A 22,090-nucleotide genomic window follows, 5' to 3' on the forward strand; every position below is an offset into this window, starting at 1 on the left:
GGATGGCCGAGATTCATTAGCCTTTGATGAGAGGTGGTAATGGTGATGCATCGAGAATTTGATTTCCAAATCAAGAAGAGAAGTCCAAATTAAATTCAAAAAAATAAATTCAAAGTCAATCTAAACCCAACGGGAAATGCTAATGTTGAATCCAATTCATTTAAGTCCACGTCCATCCGAGAGATCAATAATAAATTAGTATGATTACGCATAGGCCCAAGCCAATAGCCGTGTCTTAGAATTAAAACCTCATGTTCACACATTAAAATTTTAATAAAATTGATCAGAATTTGTTAGTGATAACTCAGTATGATACTAAGTTAATTTGTGATCTTCTGGATATAGTAGCATGGCTAGATTTATATGTTCACATCCAAAACCTCGAGTTTGCATTTAAAACTTCGACAAGATTAACCGAAGATTATTGGAGATGACTCTGGATGATCTACGTATGTGGATCCATATAGACAGTTGGATCCTAAAACTGAAATCTCGGGTCAGATTCACCCTATAAAATTTTATCAAAATTAATTGAAATTTGGCTAGAGATGACTTAATATTACAGTCATCACTTGGTGTGGACTAGTATTGTCTAATCTACAAGTGGGCCCACTAAAAAACCCTGACCCTAGAAATAAATTAGATCCTTGTGTTGACATCTTAAAAAATTTAGTGAAACTCGAATTTGTTGTAGATGAGTCAGTATGGCATACAGTCAACTACCGTGAGCAGATTAGTATGGCTAGATCAACATAAGGATGCCATGCACCTCGCTAAGTTGAAACTCAATGGGGAACTCGGGATTCGATAGTTTCAGTATGAGATCGTTCGAATCTAATAAGAGAAACTGCATGCAACCTATGAACCTAATTGCGTTGTTTTTGTTTTAAGATTGCAATTTTTAGCGATAGCTAAGGAATACGATCGTTCAGAAAAAGGAGAGAAAAATTAGAGGTGCGTTAAGCAAGGCAGGGCAGATACTGAGAATCGTGACGTCGTGAGTCGTTGAGCGTCTGCAGGGATGGCGCCAATAACCTCAGGTTCAAACTTGGGACAGTCGAACGTATGGGACGAGCCGGACATGCCCATGAGTAAATCAGGCCTCAACCACGTGCGGTTTTTTATTTTTATATTTTTTATTTTCGTTTTTTACAAACATATATTTTCGAATTGGAAATTTACAGGAATATGCCCCGGCCGCCCAGCTGCCGGGCGGCCGGGACCTGGCCGCCCGGCAGCGGGGCGGCATGGGCTTTTGTGCAAAAGTTTTTGCTCAAATAATTGCACGTAGGTCCCTGGGGGCCGGCCGCCCGGCAGCGGGGCGGCCGGCCTCCCTGGCCGCCCGGCAGCTGGGCGACCGGCTCTCCCACCCTTATATAAGGGTTGGCTGGTCCCCCGCCCCTCATTTACATCACTAAAATTTTAGAAACCAAGAAAAAAGAGGGAGGGAGGGAGAGCGGCGAAGCCCTGCCGGATTTTCGAGCCGACGACTGCAGGTAACCAAAATTCTTCTACGCTTTAGAAATAGATTATGTTGTAATTATTTTTGTTGAAACAGTAGATTAGCAATCAATTTAATTATTGTTAGGAGTGATTAGTGATACATTTAGGTGCAGTTACTTGTAATGATTAGCGTTGATACAGTACATTTAGTGTTAGATTAAGTATTAGAAAGTACTAGAAAATTGTCAGAGAAGTATTAGAAAGTCTTAAAAATTGGAAGATAACATTAAAAAAATTTAGAAAATGTTAGAAAATTATAGAAAATTATAGAAAATGTTAGAAAATAGTTTAGCAATCAGTTTAATTATTATTATGAGTGGTTAGTTGTACATTTAGGTGTAGTTACTGATAATGATTAGCGTTGATATAGTATATTAGCAATCTTATTACTCACTTGTGATTGCCATGGCTCAACACCATGGCATCCTCAGGATCCACCTATATTCTATGGAATAAGGTGACGGAAACAGTCCCCCAAGGAGTCCAAGTGCCTATATGTTTTTGCGGATCCTTGTGCAAATTAATAAAATCAAGGGTTTTGGGGGACGACTTTGGCAAGAGATTCTTCATGTGCGAGAATTACGAGTACGACCCGCCCAAGCATTACGGCAAGGATCGAGCAAAGGTACTACAAAACACTATCAGAGTTTGTCACTTTCAGATCTAGTAATGACTTCTAACATGATTTGGGGAAAGACTCCATCGCCTCTATGTGATTTCGTGCAGTGGTTAGACACCGAGCAATCTCAGCAGGATAAGGACCACGTGGAGCGTCAAGCAAGGTGGGCTGCACAAAGGTGGCAACGAATGATGCATGAAGAACAGATGGAGGAGAAGCGCAAGAAAAACCAGGAAGAGATTCAGAAGAGGATTGCAGAAGTGGAACGTCAGAAGGCAGAGGAACGTGAAGCTGATAGGGAGAGGAAGCGAGAGAGGGCCCGCCGTGCTAAGGAAGCAGGGTCTGAAGCTATTAGGAAGGGAAAATATCCCCGGTGCACTCAGTAAAGCACCACCATGTAATCCCGGCATTTTACATTTCCTAAGGCATGTTAGGTTTATTCACAACACAAAGTTATCGTGTTGCACATGCCATGCTTTTTATTGTTCAAGTATCTAGTAGTACGAACGCCTTAGGCCAATGCTTTGTAATCGTATCATTGTTTACAAAACTGTATTGCAAACCGAAAATTTATGATTCGTAACTACCCTTCTATTTTCAGTACACTACATTCAGTGAGCAATATAATTGAACCAACCTACACATTTAGAACTACAACCAAGAAATCTTACTACACAAATACTTTCGTAATATTACACGCTACAATCTGATGCAAATACATATCCATACATAACGAAATGTAATTATCACATACAGGTCAGAATACATATCCATACATCTGGTTCAAATAGATATGCACACATAACGAAATCTAGACGCGACGGGCTCCAAAATCCGGAGGCAATTCATCGGTGGGATTTCCAGAAGGTCCAACCTCAGCACCAGCATTATCTTCTTGCATTTTAGGGCACTTCTTGTAAGTGTGACCATCTGCTCCACACAGGTTGCATCTTTTCTTCTTCTTTCCTGCCTCAGACTCATCCATTCCGTTACGGATACGAAGTATCTGCCGTCGACCTACCCCTCTCCTAGCATCTGGATTGGGAATGTACATTGGAGAGATATTTGGTGTAGTGAATGATCCCAGACTGCCTATGCCATATATCTCATGGCCCCAAGTGTGCACAGCGGTTTCTTTTCTGTAATATTGTGAAACAAAAACCCCAGGATCCAACCCAGATTCTGAACATGCCGCAATGACATGGGAGCATGGTAAGTGAAGAAGCTGTGGCTTCTTGCATCTGCAAAAAACCTTGCCTTCCGGCGTTATCAAGCAATCCTGAACGACCCTTTGTCCGCGGACACCCTACCCTGTCCTGTCCTTGCATGAAACCTCAAACCTTTGATCCTTTGTGCCCATGGAGACCACTCTGTGATATTGAGCTTTTTCAATCTTTTCTTTCATGTAGTTAGTGACCCTATTACAAAAAATCACACCTGGATCATTAAATAAGACAACAGCTGCCTGGTACCGCTCTCTGAAGTACCTTGTGCATCCGTACATTATGAATTCAACTATGCCAACTAGAGGAAATCCACGAACATGACGCATTACCATATTGTAACACTCTGCGTGGTTGGTTGTCTCGATCCCATATCGACGACCACCAGTGTCATATAGAGTTGACCACTTCACCTTAGGTGCATCCTTAATCCACTGTGTGAAAGGTCCGCCGCCGGAACGTCTCCGGCTGGAGGTTGAGGCATGTTCCTTTAGCAGCTCGGCGCACATGTTATCTAGAACTTGCTATAATGCATCAAACTTCCGCTGCTGATTCTGAGTACACAATCTCTTGAACAAATTCATAAGTTCCTTATTCTTGAAGTGCTCATAAAAGTTTGCACACATATGCCTTATGCACCACCTACTCACAACATCTGGCCATAGAAGAGGTTGTCCTCGACTTCCTTCATGTAGTTGCCTTATTGCTGCTAGAAGACCAGCATATCTGTCACTGATGAGGCAAACATTAGGCCTTCCAGCAACAACGTGAATCTTCACACGTTCAAAGAACCAGTACCAGCTCTCTGTGTTCTCATTCTCAACAAAAGCAAAGGCGATGGGAACCACCTGCTTATTGCAATCAACTCCAATCGCTGTCAGTATGGTCCCCTTATATCTTTCTGTCAAGAATGTGCCGTCAATACATAGAACAGGAAGACAATACATAAATGCCCTCACACATGCACCAAGGCAGAAGAAAGAACGAAGCAGAAACCCAGGTCCCCCATCTAAACTCGGTACAATGTAGGTATCAGCCGCGCTTCCAGGATTTCTCTGCACAATTGCTGACAGCATGTGAGGTAGGTTATCATATGATGCCTCATATATGCCAAATCTCATCTCAAACACCTTTTGTTTTGCCGCCAAGCCTTTGCATAGCTGATTTTGTATTGAAAACGGTCGTCGATGTCCCTAATTATCAATTTTGGCTCATAATCAATTTTGTCCAGAATCACCCCATACATCTTCTTGGCAACGAAAGTGGATGTGATGTTACGGTGAGTTTGAGCAACAGCAGTTAATCTACATGTATGTGGTGTAACAATTGAACACTCCCAGTGTGTCTTGTACTTGCCCTTGTAGGCATGTACTCGCCATGTACAATCGCCATTGACACACTTCACCTCATATTCTTTGCTGCTAGACTTCACAACTCTGAATTCCTTCCTCAACGATATAGCCCAAAGCTTCACAGCATCTTTCACAGCTTCAATGCTAGGATACTTTGCCCCATGCACAACCTCATTCTCTCTGTATTCGTACTCATTACTCCTAATATCTTGTATCACTGGATTTCCAAAACCCTTGCCTCGCCATTCACCTAGCAAAGGGTAGTCCTCATCGTCTGATGAGTCCCCACATTCTTCCATTATTCGAGCCTCTTGGTTACAGCTTCCACTATTCCAGGTATCCGCTCCCCCTCATCAGCTAAACCTTGCGGCTCAGGTTGAATGACATGCACGTTCTGATCTTCTTTTTCTCCTACCTGATCAGTTATACCTTGCGTCTCAGGTTCTGTGACATGCATTTTCTGATCTTCATTTTCTTGTTCCACTGCTTGGTTCATATGAGATGATGTACTTGTTGACCCTTCACCGAAATGGGCTGCCTTCTGGTGAATCTGAATTAGCATTGCAAGAGGCCACCCGCGGTCAAGAGCTGCTTGTATATAAGTCCGCCATTCTTCGGTGTTTGCTATAAGCATCAACTCCCAGAAATCCCCTTCAGTTCCCCAATTTGTCACAGTCTGAATGGTTAGGAAATGAGTCTTTGGATTCACATTGAATATCTCGTGAAGCCATTTGCATATGGAACCAAAACTTCTCTCTATGGGTTTATCTATTCCGCACTCTCTTCGTTCAAAAGCTGATAGATCTACTCCATACGCATCATGAGAAATATATCCGTCACCATAATGAAATTGAAAACGAAGCTTGCTCGACATATCTGGACACACAATTATGATATTAAATTGATTGCTAATCTACTGTTTCAACAAAAATAATTACAACAAAAATAATTGCTCGACATATCTGGACACACAATCATGCTATTTGTAAAGCGTAGAAGAATTTTGGTTACCTGCAGTCGCCGGCTCGAAAATCCGGCAGGGCTTCGCCTCTCTCCCTCCCTCTCTCTTTTTTCTTGGTTTCTGGAATTTTAGTGATGCAAATGAGGGGTGGGGGGACCAGCCAACCCTTATATAAGGGTGGGAGAGCCGGCCGCCCAGCTGTCGGGTGGCCGCCCCCCAGGGACCTACGTGCAATTATTTGAGCAAAAACTTTTGCACAAAGCCCCTGCCGGGCGGCCAAGTCCCGGCCGCCCGGCAGCTGGGCGGCCGGTGTATATTTCTGTAAATTTCAAAATCGAAAATATATTTTTATAAAAAACGAAAATAAAAAATAAAAAAATAAAAAAACCGCTCAACCAGGTGGTCACGAGGCCCAAAGACCATAGATTCAGGCCCAAACCACCAGCAGCCTTCGCTAGTACTTCGCCAACAAATGGCTCAATTTTCCACTAATTTTTTGCTCTGTGTATAGGACGGTTTTGTAAACCATCATTATGCGGCATATATTGTATACACATTTGCACCGACAAATTTGAGTCAACAAGATATGTTAAATAAAATTTGTCACCTCTAGTTAACAAAAGAGTAATATATTCGTCTAAATAAATAGGAATTTCCAACTAAAAGATCAAACTTTAGCTCACACCGATTTCTTTACGGAAAATGTGTACTAAGTTCTTATTCCTTCAAAATAACCAATAATATGTTATAAATTCTCAAACTTGGTAACTATAAAATGAAACTATGCATACTATCCACTAAGTTCTCAATCTTCGACCATATGGCATAAAATTTAATGCTCATAAAATTCTTACAAGGCAAATCTCAAGCCAATCTTAATTGGAGTTTGATATGATGAGCATTAAATATCATGCTACATCAGTAAATTTGTTGACCTGACAGAATTATTTATGAGGAATGAGGAGGAGAAGTTTCATGGGATAAGTGGGGAGTGTCATCCTCTAGCACAGTTACCAAGTTCTCAGTTTTTGTAAATGTACGATTACACTCTCTATACTGAGACTGGCCTCAGTGGATGTCAATGAGGAGTTTTATGGGCATTAAATACTATGCCACATCAGCAAATTTGCTGATCTGGTAGGATCATTTTGAGGTAAGAGAAGGGGGAGTTTCATAGGGTGTGATTGTAGTTTCACTCCCATGGCACATATCCAGCTCAGTTACCAAGTTCACAGTCTTAATTAGTAACAATGCAATAAAACTATACAGTTGAAAGTTGAAACTGATCTTCTATTGTGGTTGAAGTTTGCTTCGGGTGGATGCTTTGCTGCCGTGATTGGTTGGTCGGGTCATGCTTTGCCACCTTTGTTAGGTTGTAGACCTTTGCAGTCTCCTCCCTATTGTTCTTGCTGTCTTTTGTTTGTTGTTATCGTCCGCCACTCGCTTGGTGGCGCTTGTTTCCGCCTTAGTAGCTTTTGCCCATTAATATTTGTAATGGTCGTTCCTCTTAATGAATACGTGCTCAGACATATTCGCGAACAAAATAAAGGGTGTGATTGTAGTTTCACTCCCATAGCACATATCTGGCTCAGTTACCCAGTTTATAATCTTAATTAGTAACGGTGCAATAAAACTATACAGTTGAAACTGATCTTCCACTATGGCATATTAGCGCAATTTTCCTCAGCAACCAGCCATATTTTGTATCCTCGACTCCTCCGTTCCGTGCCGAGCCCATCTTCGCTTTCCTAATCCTCGCGCAGCGTCGGTAATCCGGCCGTCCAGCAGCACAACCGTCTAAACAGGCTGCAGCTTGCGGGAGCAGTAAATCAGGTTCTGGTTGGCTGGTTTTATGCATAAGTGTGTTTGGATCTTAGTGCTAAACTTTAGTCCACTTATTTACATATCAAATAGTCAGCTTAAATATGAACTAACTATCCATCTAATTAAACAGATAATGACTAACTAGTCATAATCTATTAGCCGTCGAGTGCCTCTCATTATCTCATGTTTAGCCACATTAGCCTATCTAGAGCTAAACTTTAGCATCTCTATATTTTAGCAGATCCAAACATTCCCTATGATCCCTAAGCAAGGTAAACAAATTGAACCAATCTCAATTTAATGTAAATGGTGGCTAGAACTAGCCCAATCTTCTTTATTTGGTTGATTAAGCACTACCGAAAAACGCATAATTGCCGAGTGTCTCAGGCTTTGCCGAGTGCCAGACCGCGGGCACTCGGCAAAGAGCCGCTTTGCCGAGTGCCTAAGGCGCAGCACTCGACAAACCTTTGGCACACGGCATGCCCAAACGTTGCCGAGTGCTGGCCCTCGGCAAAGAACGGCACTCGGCAAAGGCCGCGCACTCGGCAAAGAACGTTGCCGAGTGCCGATGGGCCCGCACTCGGCAAAAGGCCGCGCATGTGCCCAGCACGCGCGCCCGCCGTGCGCCGGCCGTTAGGGTGGCTGACGGCGTTTATCTTTGCCGAGTGCCGATGGGCCCGCACTCGGCAAACGCGCCGTCACCCGCCGTCCCCACGTGGCAATTTTGCCGAGTGCGGTTCGCTCTCGGCAAACCCTTTGTCGAGTCCTCTTTGTGGAGTGTTACACTCTGCAAAGCCTTTGCCAAGTGTAACTGGCATTCGGCAAAGAAAGGAAGTTCGGTAGTGAAGCGGTATGCTAGCGAAAACTTAAGCCTTAACACTGCTTAGCATTCGACCTCTGTGCATCATTTCTGGATCCGCCACTGCATGCAAGAACTTAAAAATTTATGGCTAGAGTTTCTTTAGGGCATTCGTGGCTAGAGTTTTGCATGCATCCAGCCTCCGGAAGCTTAAATTAATTTGAACAGAGATCTTTGGAGCGCAATGCAAGCTTTTCTGAAAGTCTGAATAGCAATCGAGACTGAGGTTGGTGTGTGGCTGTGGCCTTAATAACTTTGACCACTAATTACGGTGTCAAATAAAGTCAGTTTACAAAATCAACTTCAGAACCCTGCGCTAGTGACCCTGAAGAATCTAATGAGGTCTTTGACCACGCGATTATAGGATGCTTACTTTAGCATCACTGTAACTAATCATCGATTAATTACCATCATTAGATTCGTCGCGAAAATTTACACACATCTCTAAAATTTTTTTGCAAATAGACTTCATTTAATATTTTATGCATGTAAGATTCTCTTCTCGAAAAACGTGTGCGCTAGTTTTGTTGCCAAATCAAACAAGTCCTGCTTGCATGCATTGTAGATATGCATGTGTTGCATACGTGTAGGACGGAACGGCCGCAGTCCCGATGCCGTCAGGCCAGGCCATGCTCATCCGCTTCCCTGCTGCTCCCATGATCATCATCCATGGGGACACGACGACGCCCTCCCACCTACTCCCCTGCCCGGCAACCTGCGAACGCTCCAAGTCCCCAGCCCTCCCCCCACCCACCCCCCCGCGTCACGTGGAGCCCGCCCCTTGCGGCGCGCCACCGCCGCGCCCCGCCACCTCGGCCGCCGCCGACGCAAGCCCACTCAGCTCACAGCTCACTGCGTGGCCAGCCACACCGCACACACGGTGCTACCCGCCGATCGAGAGACACCGAACCCTCCCCCCTCCGCCGGCCCCGCGCGCGGTCGACGTGGCCGCGCCGCGCCGCGCCACACCACGCCCACGCCCACGCCCCCGGCGTCGCGCCACGTCCCGCTCGGGCCGCATGCGCGGCGTAGTCGCCCCCCCCCCCCCCCCCGTCACTTCCCCGGCGCGGCGCGCGCATAAATGCTTGCTGCTCGTCCATGGCAACCGCACCCATCTCATCTCCACCGTCCTCCATCGCGCCCTCCTCGTACGCGCTGGTGGCAGTAGCTAGAGCGACCTCTCGGGGAGTAGTAGCTAGGGCGGCGGCGGCCATGGGGAAGGGTAGCGGGGGCGCGTGGTGGGCGCTGCTCCTCGTCGCCGGGGTGCTGGTCGTCGCCGCGGCGGCGACGGCCGGCGCGGAGAAGGACGTGGCTGCGGCGGAGGTGGCGGCGGCGGTCGACCGGGACCCGAAGGAGGACCTGCGGTGGTGCAGGAAGGGGTGCCGGTGGCAGTACGGGCAGGACGCGCGGCGGCGGGCGGAGTGCGAGCGCGAGTGCCGGGAGCGGCACCGCCAAGGCGAGCGGGAGGAGGACGAGGACGAGGACGCGGGCGCGCTCGCCTCCGGGAGGGGCGAGTGCCGGCGCAAGTGCGCGAGCCGCTACGAGGACCAGCCGTGGCGGGTGCCCGAGTGCGTGAGCCGGTGCCGCCGCCGCGGCGCCGCGGGGGAGGATGAGGAGGAGAAGGAGGGAGGGCGCGAGTGCCGGGAGCGGTGCGAGCGCCGCCACGCCGGGGACTGGCGGGAGAAGCAGCGCTGCCTCATGGAGTGCCGCCGCCGGGAGCAGGGGGCCGCCGAGGACGACAGCGACCGGTGCCCCTGCAGCTGCAGGACGCAGTGCGAGCGCCACCAGGATCAGGGTAGCAGGCGGCGCTGCGTCGAGGCCTGCGAGCGCCGCCGGGAGCAGGAGGGGGAGGACGGCAACCGGTGCGCCTGCAGCTGCAGGACGCAGTGCGAGCGCCACAGCGACCAGGGCAGCAGGCGGCGCTGCGTCGAGGCGTGCGAGCGCCGGGAGCAGGAGGAGGGCAGCGGCGGCAGCGGCTCCGACGAGGACAGCAGCCGCGGGGACCGGTGCCAGAAGAAGTGCCAGCGCTACAGCGACTGGCCAGCGAGGCTCCGGTGCATGGAGAAGTGCCAGCGCGAGGAGCGGCAGGAGGAGGGCCGCGGCGACGCCGACGAGCAGGACAGCTACTGCACCGACCGCTGCGAGGAGAGGTGCCAGCACCACGGCGGCCGGGAGACGCAGAGGCGGTGCGTGCGCCGGTGCGAGCGCGAGGAGGGATGCCGCCGCCGCGACGCCGTCGCCGTCGCCGACGAGGAGGAGGGCAACGACGACCGCAGCTGCAGGCAGCAGTGCCAGCACCATCGCGACTACGACAGGAGGCAGCAGTGCATGCGCGAGTGCCGCCGCCGCGACGGCGCCGACGAGCAGCAGGAAGACAGCTACTGCAGCGACCGGTGCGAGATGAGGTGCCAGCAGCACCAGGGCGACCGGGAGAGGCGGCGGCGGTGCGTGCGCCGGTGCGAGCGCGAGGAGGGCTGCAGCCGCCGCCGCGACGCCGCCGTCGCCGACAAGGAGCAGGACAACGACGACCGCAGCTGCAGGCAGCAGTGCCAGCACCACCGCGACTACGACAGCAAGCAGCGGTGCATGCGCGAGTGCCGCGGCCGCCACGGCGGCGGCGGCGGCGGCAGCTGGGAGACGGTGGCCGGCGCCGTCCTCCAGGTGGTGTGACGCGCATGGCGTGGTGCGCAGCGAATAAAATAAAGGGCGCACGACACGTGTCACGGCGCCGGCCGCACACGTGGCCGGCCTGCAGGTAGGTGGACCCTACACGTCGACCGAGTACTACCGCTCCTCGCCCGTATACACACCTGTGTATGCGCACGCGTAGATGTTACGTCACCCGTACGTGGAGGCGTAGAGGAATAAAGAGCGGTGGATGCATACGTGGCGACGGCTGTACGACGAGAGAGCTGTCGTGTACCGTATGTGATGATGTAAATACGTGGATGCGTGTGGGACCTGCTATCTGGTGACACTGTTTGCCTTAAGTTTGCTTCTTGAGCTCCTGGTTGAGAGGCTATGTAAGTGAGATGTGTGTTGTTAAATAAAGCGACAACGTTTGCAAAAAAAAAAATTGTGGTTGCCTTTTTTAAATTCTTGTTTACTGTGAAAAATTGAAAATTGGATCGTTTCAACTTATCAAGTGTCATCCGCGGTTGTAAAAAATATCAGATTTGCTCGCCGTCAATCGCCTGAAATATTGGATATCTCTCAATCGACGCGCAGGCGCATCCGATCAGCGACGTACGGTGGCGATCTTGGGTTATGAAAATTCATCTAACCGGGTCCGTGTGTTGTGTGCCGTGAATATCCGGTTACCCGTTAACAGACCCAGAAAAATCCATCGTTATCCATTTCTTCTAGATGTGGGGGTGTTGCCCATCTCCAACCTCATTTCGCATCGTTCCGTGGAGGCTGGGGTAGCGGGGGAGGCGGCCGGCGATCCCCGGCGATTCGCCTTTCTCGGCAGCGATCCCCCGGCGATTTCATCTTCCTTGTTGGCGATCTGTCCGTGCACTCGCGCGGTAGTGTTTTCGTCTACCCATCTGCATTCATCTTCGATCCCTAGCACCAAATCTCCCCCCCCCCCCCATCGAGGGTACCCATGATTTTTTGAGTTTGATGTGGTCTTTTTCTGTGTTTGATTTTGCATCTGTGGTCTATCCTAGCAGTAGACCTCTTCCCCCGCCACATCCCCCTTTCGAGATAGCCATGTTTTTGTTTGATTTTTTATGTTGCTTTTGGTTGGAATTACAAATTGAGGCATACGAGGGGATGATGGGCACTTGCGCACTGAGAGAGAGAGAGAGAGAGAGCAGTGCGCTGCCCACCATGGTGAGCACTCGATTGTTGTGGAACGAATCACATGGAGATATACTAGTTAGCTGTTGCTTAAGACATGCTATCATGCTGTGCTATCTGTGTTGCTTCAGCTCTAATCTTATGGCAGTAAGATATACTTCCTAGCTGACGATTTCGAAAGATTTCAGAATATACATATGGTTTACCTGAAACTACACGAGCTTGCCCTACTATTCTGTAAGAGTAAGGACTAATAGAGTGTCCATCCGTGATTCATTCATTTTGTTCAATCTGAACTGATCGAATAGCCATTGCGGTATGGTTCTGTTCTGTCACACCGTGCAGGCTGTTCTTACTCTTGTCAAATCAGCCTTGTGAAGCTAGACCCCTTGTTGGCTGTGCTACAATGAGTACTAAGTTACATCATACTCCCTCCTTCCCCGTTTATAAGGCATGGTGGAACATGACACGGTCTTCTAAACAACACTTTGACCATTTATTTATCATATATTATATCACTTTTGATTATAAACTTATAATCATTGTAAAATATATTTGATTATGAATCCAATCATATGAAATTTGCATTATAAAAATAAAAATTTAATAGTCAAATTATTGGTCAAAGATGACAAGGTTTGAATCTTGATATACGTGTATGCCTTATAAACAGGGAAGGAGGGAGTAAGTTACTAATAAGTTAGGCAGTCATTTGTGTTTCGTATCGCAGCTGATTTGCATCCAGTCTCACAGTTTGTCATTATAGTGTTCAATTTATTTTCTAATTCCAGTTTGGTTTTTTTTGTGCTCCACTAGCTTAAATTTGTGGATTGTTAGCTTTTGATTTTGAGAATTAAACAATTTTTTGTCTTGTTACTTTGTTCACGGTACCTAGTTGATACGGAGGGAGGGGGAGAGTCTGGACATGTCTTAGGGTTTTCCTAATAATATATTTATTTACATGCTAGACACTGATTTAAAGTGACCTACAAATCTAACTTACGACACTGTATATGCAAAAATCACTAGTAATTGTTTATCTTTTTTCATTTTTGCCCTCTTTGCACCTTGATAGTTGAACCACTGGCTATATTTCCTGAGAATTTGAAGAATTTATAAATGGAACAATTTTTTGTTAAAATTTTTTAAACCTCCCCCCGAGTACTTGTGAAGTAGTTTTTTAGATACCAAAATTAGAGTGAATACCATTAGAAATGGAAAGTTGTTTTTGGTAGTGTATAATTCTTTCTTTTCTTTTTTGTCATATAACTGTTTAATTTAATGATTAATTACTTCATCATCTAAAACATTGTAATTATTCTTTTTTAGATGACATCACATGTGCCGAGGAGTTGCTATGATGAGCAAAATGATAACAGTGGGAATGTTGCTGAATCCGGCAACGACACTGATGATGAAGTTTTTGAGGACGTTGCAAATGGAGGAGCCCATGGTCATCATGATACAGATGTAGATATAGGATCACTTGATGATGAAGCTCTTTTTGGCATTCTTAAGAAGATAGTATGTATTTTTCTATTTTTCCCCAACATTTTACTCACTATATATTATCAGCATTTATCTAGATAGTTGTTGTTTTTTGTGTTTTCAGGTGTGTGTATCAGTTAGGAAGCTAATATCCGCCACAAGTGAACCTCCTGATAGCAGCAAAGAGAGCCTCCTATGGTGCTGCTGGTTGTGGGAACCCCAAGAGTGTTCGTGTCCGTGGTCCTCCAACGAAGACTATCACCCAGCTGAACGTTTCTTACTTCTCCAAAGTCCTCGATGCATTGAAAAAGGAAAAGAGGGAAATCATTCAGTCTTATGGATTTGGGTCTCTCTTATTGTTTGATAAATGTTGCATACCGCTCCCTTTTGCCCGCTGGGTAGTAGATCACATCCAAGTCAGCAGCTCAGCTATTGTAGTCAAGGTTTTTCTAATCCCCTCACCGAATACATCGTACATTTATGCTTTTTTCCCTTGTGTTTTTGCTGACTATGCACGCAATCTGTTTATTTGATTTCTTATTTTTTACGCCCCGAGGACTCACAAATATATGTAATTGCAGGTGTTTATAAACTGAGAAGAAGGCTTTCCATATCATCTGCTAGCGGCAATAATGAAAATGTTGTGTGTAATATAGCCGGACGCACTCGGTCACGCTGAACATCCCTCTCACCCGACATATTAGCAACTGTTTCTAATCAAGTTGACTTTGTGGATAATCCCGAGGTATTTTCTTTCACCTGTTGTATTAGTAAGAAGGAAAACTAAGAGACTTCAACACTGTACAAGAAGCACTTTTCGTACCAGCATTGGCATGGAAGCATCTTTGATTATTTTCCCGCAACAAGTGAACCAAATATTTGAACTATTTGTAGTGTCTGTGTGTCCACTGAGTGTTGAGCAGCTTTTATTATTAGCCTGGCCTCTTCTCTTCTGGATCTATTTCCCCACTAACTTGCCTGTAGCTTGTAGTGCTCTTGGTCATCCCAAAGCTAAACACATGCTAAGAGTTATACCCGTTGAACTTTTGCCTTTATTATAATTTTTAGGGACCAAAATGAATCACCAGGATGAATAAAGTTAATTTCCATGTCAACCAATGAATTGATGAAATACCTGGCAAGATGAAGCTTGTAGTGCTCTTTCCTTTTGTTTTTCTTTCTTATTTTGTGTGTTTATGTGTGTGTGTGTGTGTATATATATATACATGATTTTTTCATGTTTAATGTTTACTTAGGCTATTCTAAGGAAAAAGAGGGTCAGGTGGTTTGCTTCATGTTCGCAAGATCAAGCTGATCCTACCTTTGGCAGTCATTCAGATGATGCCAATGAGGCTAGTGCCATTGGAGATCTTCACACCACCAACAGTTCGCAGCCTCATCCCCCATTGCTAACGTAAGAGATGCCTATAAGGCATTGCAGGTTAAAACTTCTTTTCAGCATGGCACACACACACCAACCTTATTTACATTGTATGCACATTATATACACATATATAGCTAATTTGAGTGTCTATTTGTGCTCTGTCTTTTTTATTTAATTTTGTTTCAGCGTGTTATAAACAATATGAATACTGAAGCTCAAGATAGATGTGCCGATGAGACAATCCAAGGCCAACCACCGCATGTACCAAATGACGATGAATTTCTCCAAATGGGTCAGCAACAACTTCCAGATATTCTCCAACATGTATGTTATGCTTTTTTCATTTTAGTTTTCTTTTTCTTTCTTTATTCTTTTGTAAAAAAATCATGTTGATCAACTTTCTTATGTTTTTTTAAAATGCGCAAGGGCGCCCCCACCTCATTACTTGCTTCAGAAGCATGCCAACAAAAGAGTGCCAGTTTTGACCATATATTTTCAGGCTCTGCACTGCCCAATAATAGAATAATATCTATTGACCAGCCATCCGTAATAATTTTTTTCACTACAAAATGTTATAGTACTAAATTTGCATATATATAGCACCATACTGTAGCTTTCCTTCTCATATAGTACCAATTTTTAACATATTTTTCTTTTCTGTACTAGGAGGGCAACAAAAATGGGACCCCCTTGGGATTAGCTCATGCTTCAATTGGTGTTACTCAAGGATGTTCATCACAAACTATTACTCCTAAGAGACAGAAGACACAACATAGCAGTATGAATAGTGAAGCTCAAGACAGATGTGCTGATGAGACAACCCAAGGGCACCCCCTCCACGTACCAAATGAAGATGAACTTACCAAAATGGGCCAGCAACAACTTCCGGATGCTCTCTCACATGTATGTTGAGATTTTTCATTGTAGTTTCGATTTTTCTTCTTCTATTTTTGTAAAAAATCATGTTGATCATGTAATTTATGTTGTTTTTTTTCACATGGTAGGAAAAGAGTGCCAGCTTTGACCATATGTTAGGCTCAGGAATGCCCAATGATAGGATAACACCTATTGATCAGCCATCTGTAAGAATTTTTTTAACTATATTTTTTCTCCATTTCCTTTTTTGTTTTCTAAGTTTTCTTATATATATAGTACTAAATTTGAACATATTTTCTTTTCTACATCTATTTCTGTACAAGGTTAACAAAAATGGGACCCCCTTGGGATCAACTCATCCTTCAATTGGTGTTACTGTAAGGGGGAATATGATGAACCCCTCGGTTCCTGTCTCATTGAACCCTAGTCGTTGGGATGATTCTGCCCCATCTTTTCGCCTTATAGAAGAGTTTGATGACTATGGCAATTACATCGATGATCCACGTAAGAGAAGACAAGTTGGCTTACCATGTGATGGGAAAACCATATACGATGATCCTACATGTTTGGAATCTATTAATGTGGTTAGTTTTTTTTCTCCCAAACACCCCCTAATTTCTTTTATGTAACATATGATATTTTTTACTAGTTTAGAGTTTATTTAATCCTTCGTTGCATACAACTATTTTGTGTTATAGCTGGAACTGTTAGTACTGTTGGAACTTTTTGTTGCACATTGTTTTGTTATTTTTTCTTATAATACAATATGTATTATTTTATGAGCTAATTAGTATAGTTTACTTATTTCTAAAAACATTTTTGTATTTGTTTGTAGAGCTCCCAAGAATCACCTGATGTATGTGTCACTGGACATAAAGCTATTGTTGCTTCCCCTGAAGTCCAGATAACTAGAGAAAAGAGCTTCAACACTGCCTGCAATACTATGCTATATGAGGTCAATCAGAGATATAATAATGAATCAGATATGTCATGCTTCCAGAAATGCCAACGCATTGGCTTTAATTTGGGGAGCTCATCAGCAGGCAAAAGATCACGTCGTCCTAGACGTATCGCTCAGCCCAATTCATACTTCCGTAATTTCCAAGTCAATGTTTGTAATGCAAAGTTCACCACATCCGTTCTAGGAAAATTGGCATATGATTGTCTCATGTTTTACTCATCCATACCAGACTACTCTAGGTATGCTCATGCTACTTTTTTTGCAGCTGTTCTCTAATTGCTATTTTACTTATAGGGAGGAGGAAATTGACTTTTTCTATATATGTCTCAACCTATCTAGTATCTCTTCACCAAATAGGAAAGAAATGTATGTTGTAAAATGTGGTTGTGATTTCTGTAAGGTTGCCAGTGTATCACTAGTAGCTTTCTTTACCACATCATTATTTCTATAGTTATTTTTTCAGATAAAGATAATTTTGCCTTTTTTCCAGTTTTTATTGTTACAACATTACTGCTCAACAACATCTGTGTTTTGTTCCAGCAAGGAACTTATCAACTATGATAATGTTCGTGTTACATTCGGAGAGCTGGGGAGATCATTGAGTCGCAGCAACAAGAAATCCGTGCATATTCATGTGATAAATGCATTTTGTCGGAAGCTATTCAAGGACAAACACCCCAAGGATTCGCACAAACATTACTTCTTTTCTCCCATTGGTGTATGTGCTCCTAATTATCCATTATTTGCCTCTTTTTTTGCCAAAGATATTTAATTAATATTATGTTTTTCTACACAGGATTATCTCATGAACCATGAAGGCAAACAATCTTACATGTTTGAGAAATGTGGGAAGTGCTTCAGGCTTGCCAATGGAAGTTTTAATTTTGTAGAATCAGATTATGTAAGCAATTAATATATTACAAACAATTTTATTCTTAATCACAATGGCAATTCATTTTCTACAATTCTCTCCTCAGTGCACTATAACCCCTTTTTATGCTTCACATATTTTTTTGCTTTCACAAAGTATAACTATTTCCCCCTCTTTTTCAGCTTTTTTTCCCAATATTCCATGAAGATCATTGGTTTCTCTTCATAGTTGCTCTTCAGGATGGATATTTTGTGTTCTTAGATTCTTTCTTTGATGAATATGACATGTACCAAAAGGAAGCCCGAAGCCTAGTTGTGAGCTGCCACTAGCCCCCATCCCTTTACACTATATCCCATTTTTATAATTTAAAAGTAGTTGTGTTTTCTGCTGGTACACACATAAGATAAATACAATCAATTTTCTCATATCTACATGATATCTTCTATTTTAACAGATACTAAACTTCTTAAGAGCATGGGATCAATTTATTGGTATAGATTGGAACTTTGATGAATTTGTGATTCATCATGCTCCTGTCCCAAAACAAAAAACGAAACAAGACACAAAATAAGACCTGAGATTTTTTTTCAAAATATGATGATGGGATTTTCGTCATGAAATATATGGAGATCTGGGATCCTTGTGTCAACATGATGGTTCAGTTTTCTTCAAGCAACATTAATGACATCAGAATTCAGTATGTCAGTAGCATGGTTTTTAGTCAGCACAATAGCTGTCATCATGGGAAGGCCACAATCAACAATCACAAAGCAATGGTGACCATCACTTTCACGTGTTTATTTTCTTTGTCCTTTTATTCTCTTTTTCTTCACGTGTTATATATATATATATTATTTTTTTGCCATCATACCCCTATGCTTATTTCTTTTCCCAGGTGGAGTTGAAGGAAAGAGCAGGTCTTCAATCAGCAAGCTCTATGATTTTCTAGTATCACTAGGATTTTTTTTCTAGTATTACTTACAACTAGATGTTGAACATGCACCCTTCTACAATAGAGGTCCCAGTCCTAGCAATGAAGATTTGAAAGGAGAGGAAGCTTGATGATACCGGGGGCTTGTTCCAACAAGTAGAAGTTAGGGTTTTGTGAACTATATGTTCTATCATGTACCTCCCAAAATGATCATATGTGATCTCTTTTAAAGAAAAACAGACACGTGTCTTTTGGTGGATGAATAATTTTCTTGTTTCTATTTTTAATATGTTGATAAGAGTTTTGTCTATTTTTCTGTTTTTTCCAACATGTTTCTGAGTGTGAAATCTATAACTTTTTTTTTCAATTTCTCAGTTTCACTAGTATGTTTTTTTAATGCTACCGAGCCCTTTTCTATCTTTTTTTTCCTACACAAACATGCCTTGTTCGTTATAATACACTGGTATGTTTTTCATCAACAAGGGCAAAAGTAATTTCCTTTTTTTTCTCATCAACGCTCTTAATTCCATGTATTCTAAAACATTACATACACATTATAGCACACAATTAACAGCATACATCAGATATGTTACCTGTGATATCCTATATTACCAAAAATTTTGTTGCTTTTTGTCCAAATAAATAATTTTAAATACAAAATGTTCACCACATTAATTCTCCATCAAAGTATTTGGTTTACATAATTTTGTAAGTATCAACCATAAAGACTTTCTAGCATATTACATATAAAAAAGAAACTAGCTCATGCACTGATCATTTTTTGCTTTTCTGCACACATCTGAGGGAGCTCATCTGCTTTTTTCGGTCCTTATTTTTTGCTCTTCAGATCCTGCAAACAAAGAAAAGGTACTTTTATTTCATTAATACTATCTTTATCTTGATAGCTTATCATATATTTTTATTCCCGCTCAAGCCACCTTACCGGTGTTGTCTGTAGAGTTCTTAGCATTAGTTTTTATCTCCACAGCTTTGTCTTTTAGAACCAGAGGCACTACATGTCGCTTTGTTATGGTCATGAGAACCGCAAATACTGTATGTAATCTGCTTCTTTTTTCTCACATGCTCCCCAGTTGGCATCAATCTTCTACTTTTTTGTATACTTTTTGGTCTACCTTTCCTGGGAACAACATATGGGTTCTTAAGGGAATCGAGTGCATCACATCCGCTAACAGTTTGCAATGGAGGTCTATCCACACATGATGTGTCTGTAACATTGCAACCAGACTTAGTGCTCCTACTTGACATACCATTCATTTCCTGTGAATTTCCTTGTGTGGGGCTAACTCCCACCTGACATGAAACTCCATTTCCAATATTCAGTTGATGTTTTGGCCCCATAGTGTTACCATTGATACTGCCCTGTCTGACTACAATGTTTCTAATCTCAGAATGGATTCTATCAAGTTCTCCTATCATATAATTGGTCCTCTCTAGACTCAAGAACTACTGATCACCCAACTTCCATAATCCTTTTTTGATGTTGGAATCTGCTCAACTGGCTGCAAAGTATCACCAGCTAAACAAACCCCATGATCAATTCTTGGTTGAGTAGGATCAGCGTAGCTGCTTGCAGGTACGTTCAAGTTCTGCTTCTAAGATACAAAAGAAGAATTGCATCTCAGCAAACTTTTCAATACAGACCAATATTTTTTTTCGTTTAGCATCAACTGATGAGTAAATTTCTTTTTTTAACAGCTTACTTGAAATGGATCATGTGTAGATGTAGATCCATTGACTGCAAATCTTCCATAATCTCTCTCTGATGCAAGAATCTGCCCATTTTGCTGCAAATCTTGACTAGCTACAGAACCCCCATGATCACTTTTTGATGGAGCAAGATCAGTGCATCTGCTTGTAGTTATGTACATGTTATTCTGCAAAGATATAAAAAGATTAGTATCTCAATAAACTTTTTCAGTTCAAAATCCATATTTATCTTTTTTGGCATCAACTAATGAGTTATTTTTTTGCCATGCTTACTTCAAATGAGACATCAAAGGTGGCATCAAAATCACTCGAGGCTGTAAGCATGTGCACCAGGGAACCAATAGGAGCCTGCACAAAGAAAACCATATGTATGTATGTATCCACTTAAATTGTTTTAAAAACCGTCGCAATGTAATTTTTTATTTCACCCCCCACACCTATATACCTCATATAGTTCTTGCATTTCAACATCCTGATCAACATGGGTCCCCCGCTCAAAGACTGAGAGAGTTTGTTCCTTAGATGTTTGGTCTTTCTGAATAAGCTGCACAAAATACATAAACTCAACTGTAAATAACTTTTGTCCTGTTATAATTGTAATAGTCCAAAATTTGTTTTCCTCTTTTATTTAACAACCAACCTGTGAGCATTGTACTGAATTCCACATACTCATATAGTCAATGTCAGTTAGTGATTCATCTCTTTTGCCAGGATCTCTCTGTAATAGGATTGGAATGTCATGTTACTCAAACTGCCCTATGTATAAACAAGAAGCTCAAAGTTGAAAAGTATACCACTCAATAACAAAGCTTACAGGTTACATATTCGAAACTCAAAAAATATCATATTGTAACTTTATTCACCTCCATTTGATATTGATAGTTTGCCGCATCTTGAGAGTTTCTAATCTGCTCCATTAACAACCCTTACAACTTTCTTGCAGAAACAAGTTACAGGTTGACACAGCCACATCCTCTATCTATGTATTGACACCAGTATGTATGTAACTTTTCTGAACCTGTGGGAAAAAAAAGCAAGCACTAACTGTAATAAGGTTATGGCCAAACAAATAACAACCCCTGCGTAACATGCTCTATCCCTGTATTCTCACAATAAGATTTATCATAGGGTTCTTTTTATTTTGCAGATTATTTTTCCCTCCAATATATGGTAGCAGAAAAGTGATCTCAACACACAGACTACTGAATCACGTCAAGTTGGATCTGTCTGCAGAGAAGAATTCGATCCTCAATGAAGAAGAAATATACACAACTAGAAGGTAAGCAATAAACGAACCTGTCTTGCCTCTGTATCTCCACCACTTTTCTGTCGACCCCCCAATTGAATTCCATCCTCTCCCTTCTTTTGGTTCTGGGCAGGGAATCGTCCATGGCGAGATGTAGGGGATGAGATCTGTTTTTTTGGTTTGTGTGTTGGAGTAGACTTCTCTGTACCTTATATATGGGAATATCTCCCACGTCTCATGTATGTTTGGCGGCTACATGGGTAGCCAGTCCCGCCAATCTCTTTCTTTTTTTTCTGAGCCCAACTGGGATAATTTTTTGTTGACACGCGTATGGGCTCTAATATGGGCTTTTTTGGGGGTTTTAAAAAATAGAGTGCATATTGACCTTTAAAACAAACAAGACAACACCCAGGAGAAGAGGCCTCAAGTTGTGGAGGCAACTGGCATTGATATAGAGGCC

General features: G+C 43.2%; 2 protein-coding genes and 1 long non-coding RNA gene across 9 annotated transcripts; all 3 read left to right on the top strand.

Annotated features, from left to right (window-relative positions):
• The first annotated feature begins 9,467 nt into the window (after nucleotides 1-9,467).
• On the top strand, nucleotides 9,468-11,417 carry LOC120684409 (antimicrobial peptides-like). Its single transcript, XM_039966276.1, has one exon. It carries the CDS (start codon nucleotides 9,554-9,556, stop codon nucleotides 11,009-11,011), a length of 1,458 nt encoding a protein of 485 aa, XP_039822210.1. The 5' UTR covers nucleotides 9,468-9,553; the 3' UTR covers nucleotides 11,012-11,417.
• Nucleotides 11,418-11,711: 294 nt separating this feature from the next.
• LOC120685907 lies at nucleotides 11,712-18,936 on the top strand. 5 transcript variants are annotated; one of them, XM_039968031.1, is made up of 16 exons: nucleotides 11,712-11,868; nucleotides 13,475-13,669; nucleotides 13,758-14,076; nucleotides 14,215-14,378; nucleotides 14,890-15,074; nucleotides 15,204-15,341; nucleotides 15,444-15,563; nucleotides 15,684-15,920; nucleotides 16,022-16,099; nucleotides 16,202-16,477; nucleotides 16,729-17,093; nucleotides 17,395-17,572; nucleotides 17,651-17,755; nucleotides 17,908-18,039; nucleotides 18,180-18,501; nucleotides 18,621-18,936. In XM_039968031.1, exons 6-15 carry the CDS (start codon nucleotides 15,219-15,221, stop codon nucleotides 18,294-18,296), a joined length of 1,731 nt encoding a protein of 576 aa, XP_039823965.1. In that variant the 5' UTR covers nucleotides 11,712-11,868; nucleotides 13,475-13,669; nucleotides 13,758-14,076; nucleotides 14,215-14,378; nucleotides 14,890-15,074; nucleotides 15,204-15,218; the 3' UTR covers nucleotides 18,297-18,501; nucleotides 18,621-18,936. The 5 variants fall into 5 exon arrangements, with proteins under 5 accessions (XP_039823965.1, XP_039823964.1, XP_039823966.1 ...); XM_039968030.1 differs by having other exon boundaries at nucleotides 14,890-15,047; XM_039968032.1 differs by having other exon boundaries at nucleotides 11,713-11,868; nucleotides 14,890-15,047; nucleotides 16,217-16,477.
• Nucleotides 18,937-19,568: 632 nt separating this feature from the next.
• On the top strand, nucleotides 19,569-21,956 carry LOC120685908. Of its 3 annotated transcripts, none has more exons than XR_005679865.1 (6): nucleotides 19,569-20,250; nucleotides 20,373-20,756; nucleotides 21,096-21,200; nucleotides 21,328-21,438; nucleotides 21,532-21,663; nucleotides 21,764-21,956. It is a non-coding gene; the product is annotated as an uncharacterized LOC120685908 (long non-coding RNA). The 3 variants fall into 3 exon arrangements; XR_005679866.1 differs by having other exon boundaries at nucleotides 19,570-20,250; nucleotides 20,398-20,752; XR_005679864.1 differs by having other exon boundaries at nucleotides 19,572-20,250; nucleotides 20,373-20,752.
• Nucleotides 21,957-22,090: the final 134 nt, after the last annotated feature.

The sequence above is a fragment of the Panicum virgatum genome, chromosome 8N (assembly GCF_016808335.1).
Source record: "Panicum virgatum strain AP13 chromosome 8N, P.virgatum_v5, whole genome shotgun sequence".
Taxonomy (NCBI): Eukaryota; Viridiplantae; Streptophyta; class Magnoliopsida; order Poales; family Poaceae; genus Panicum; species Panicum virgatum.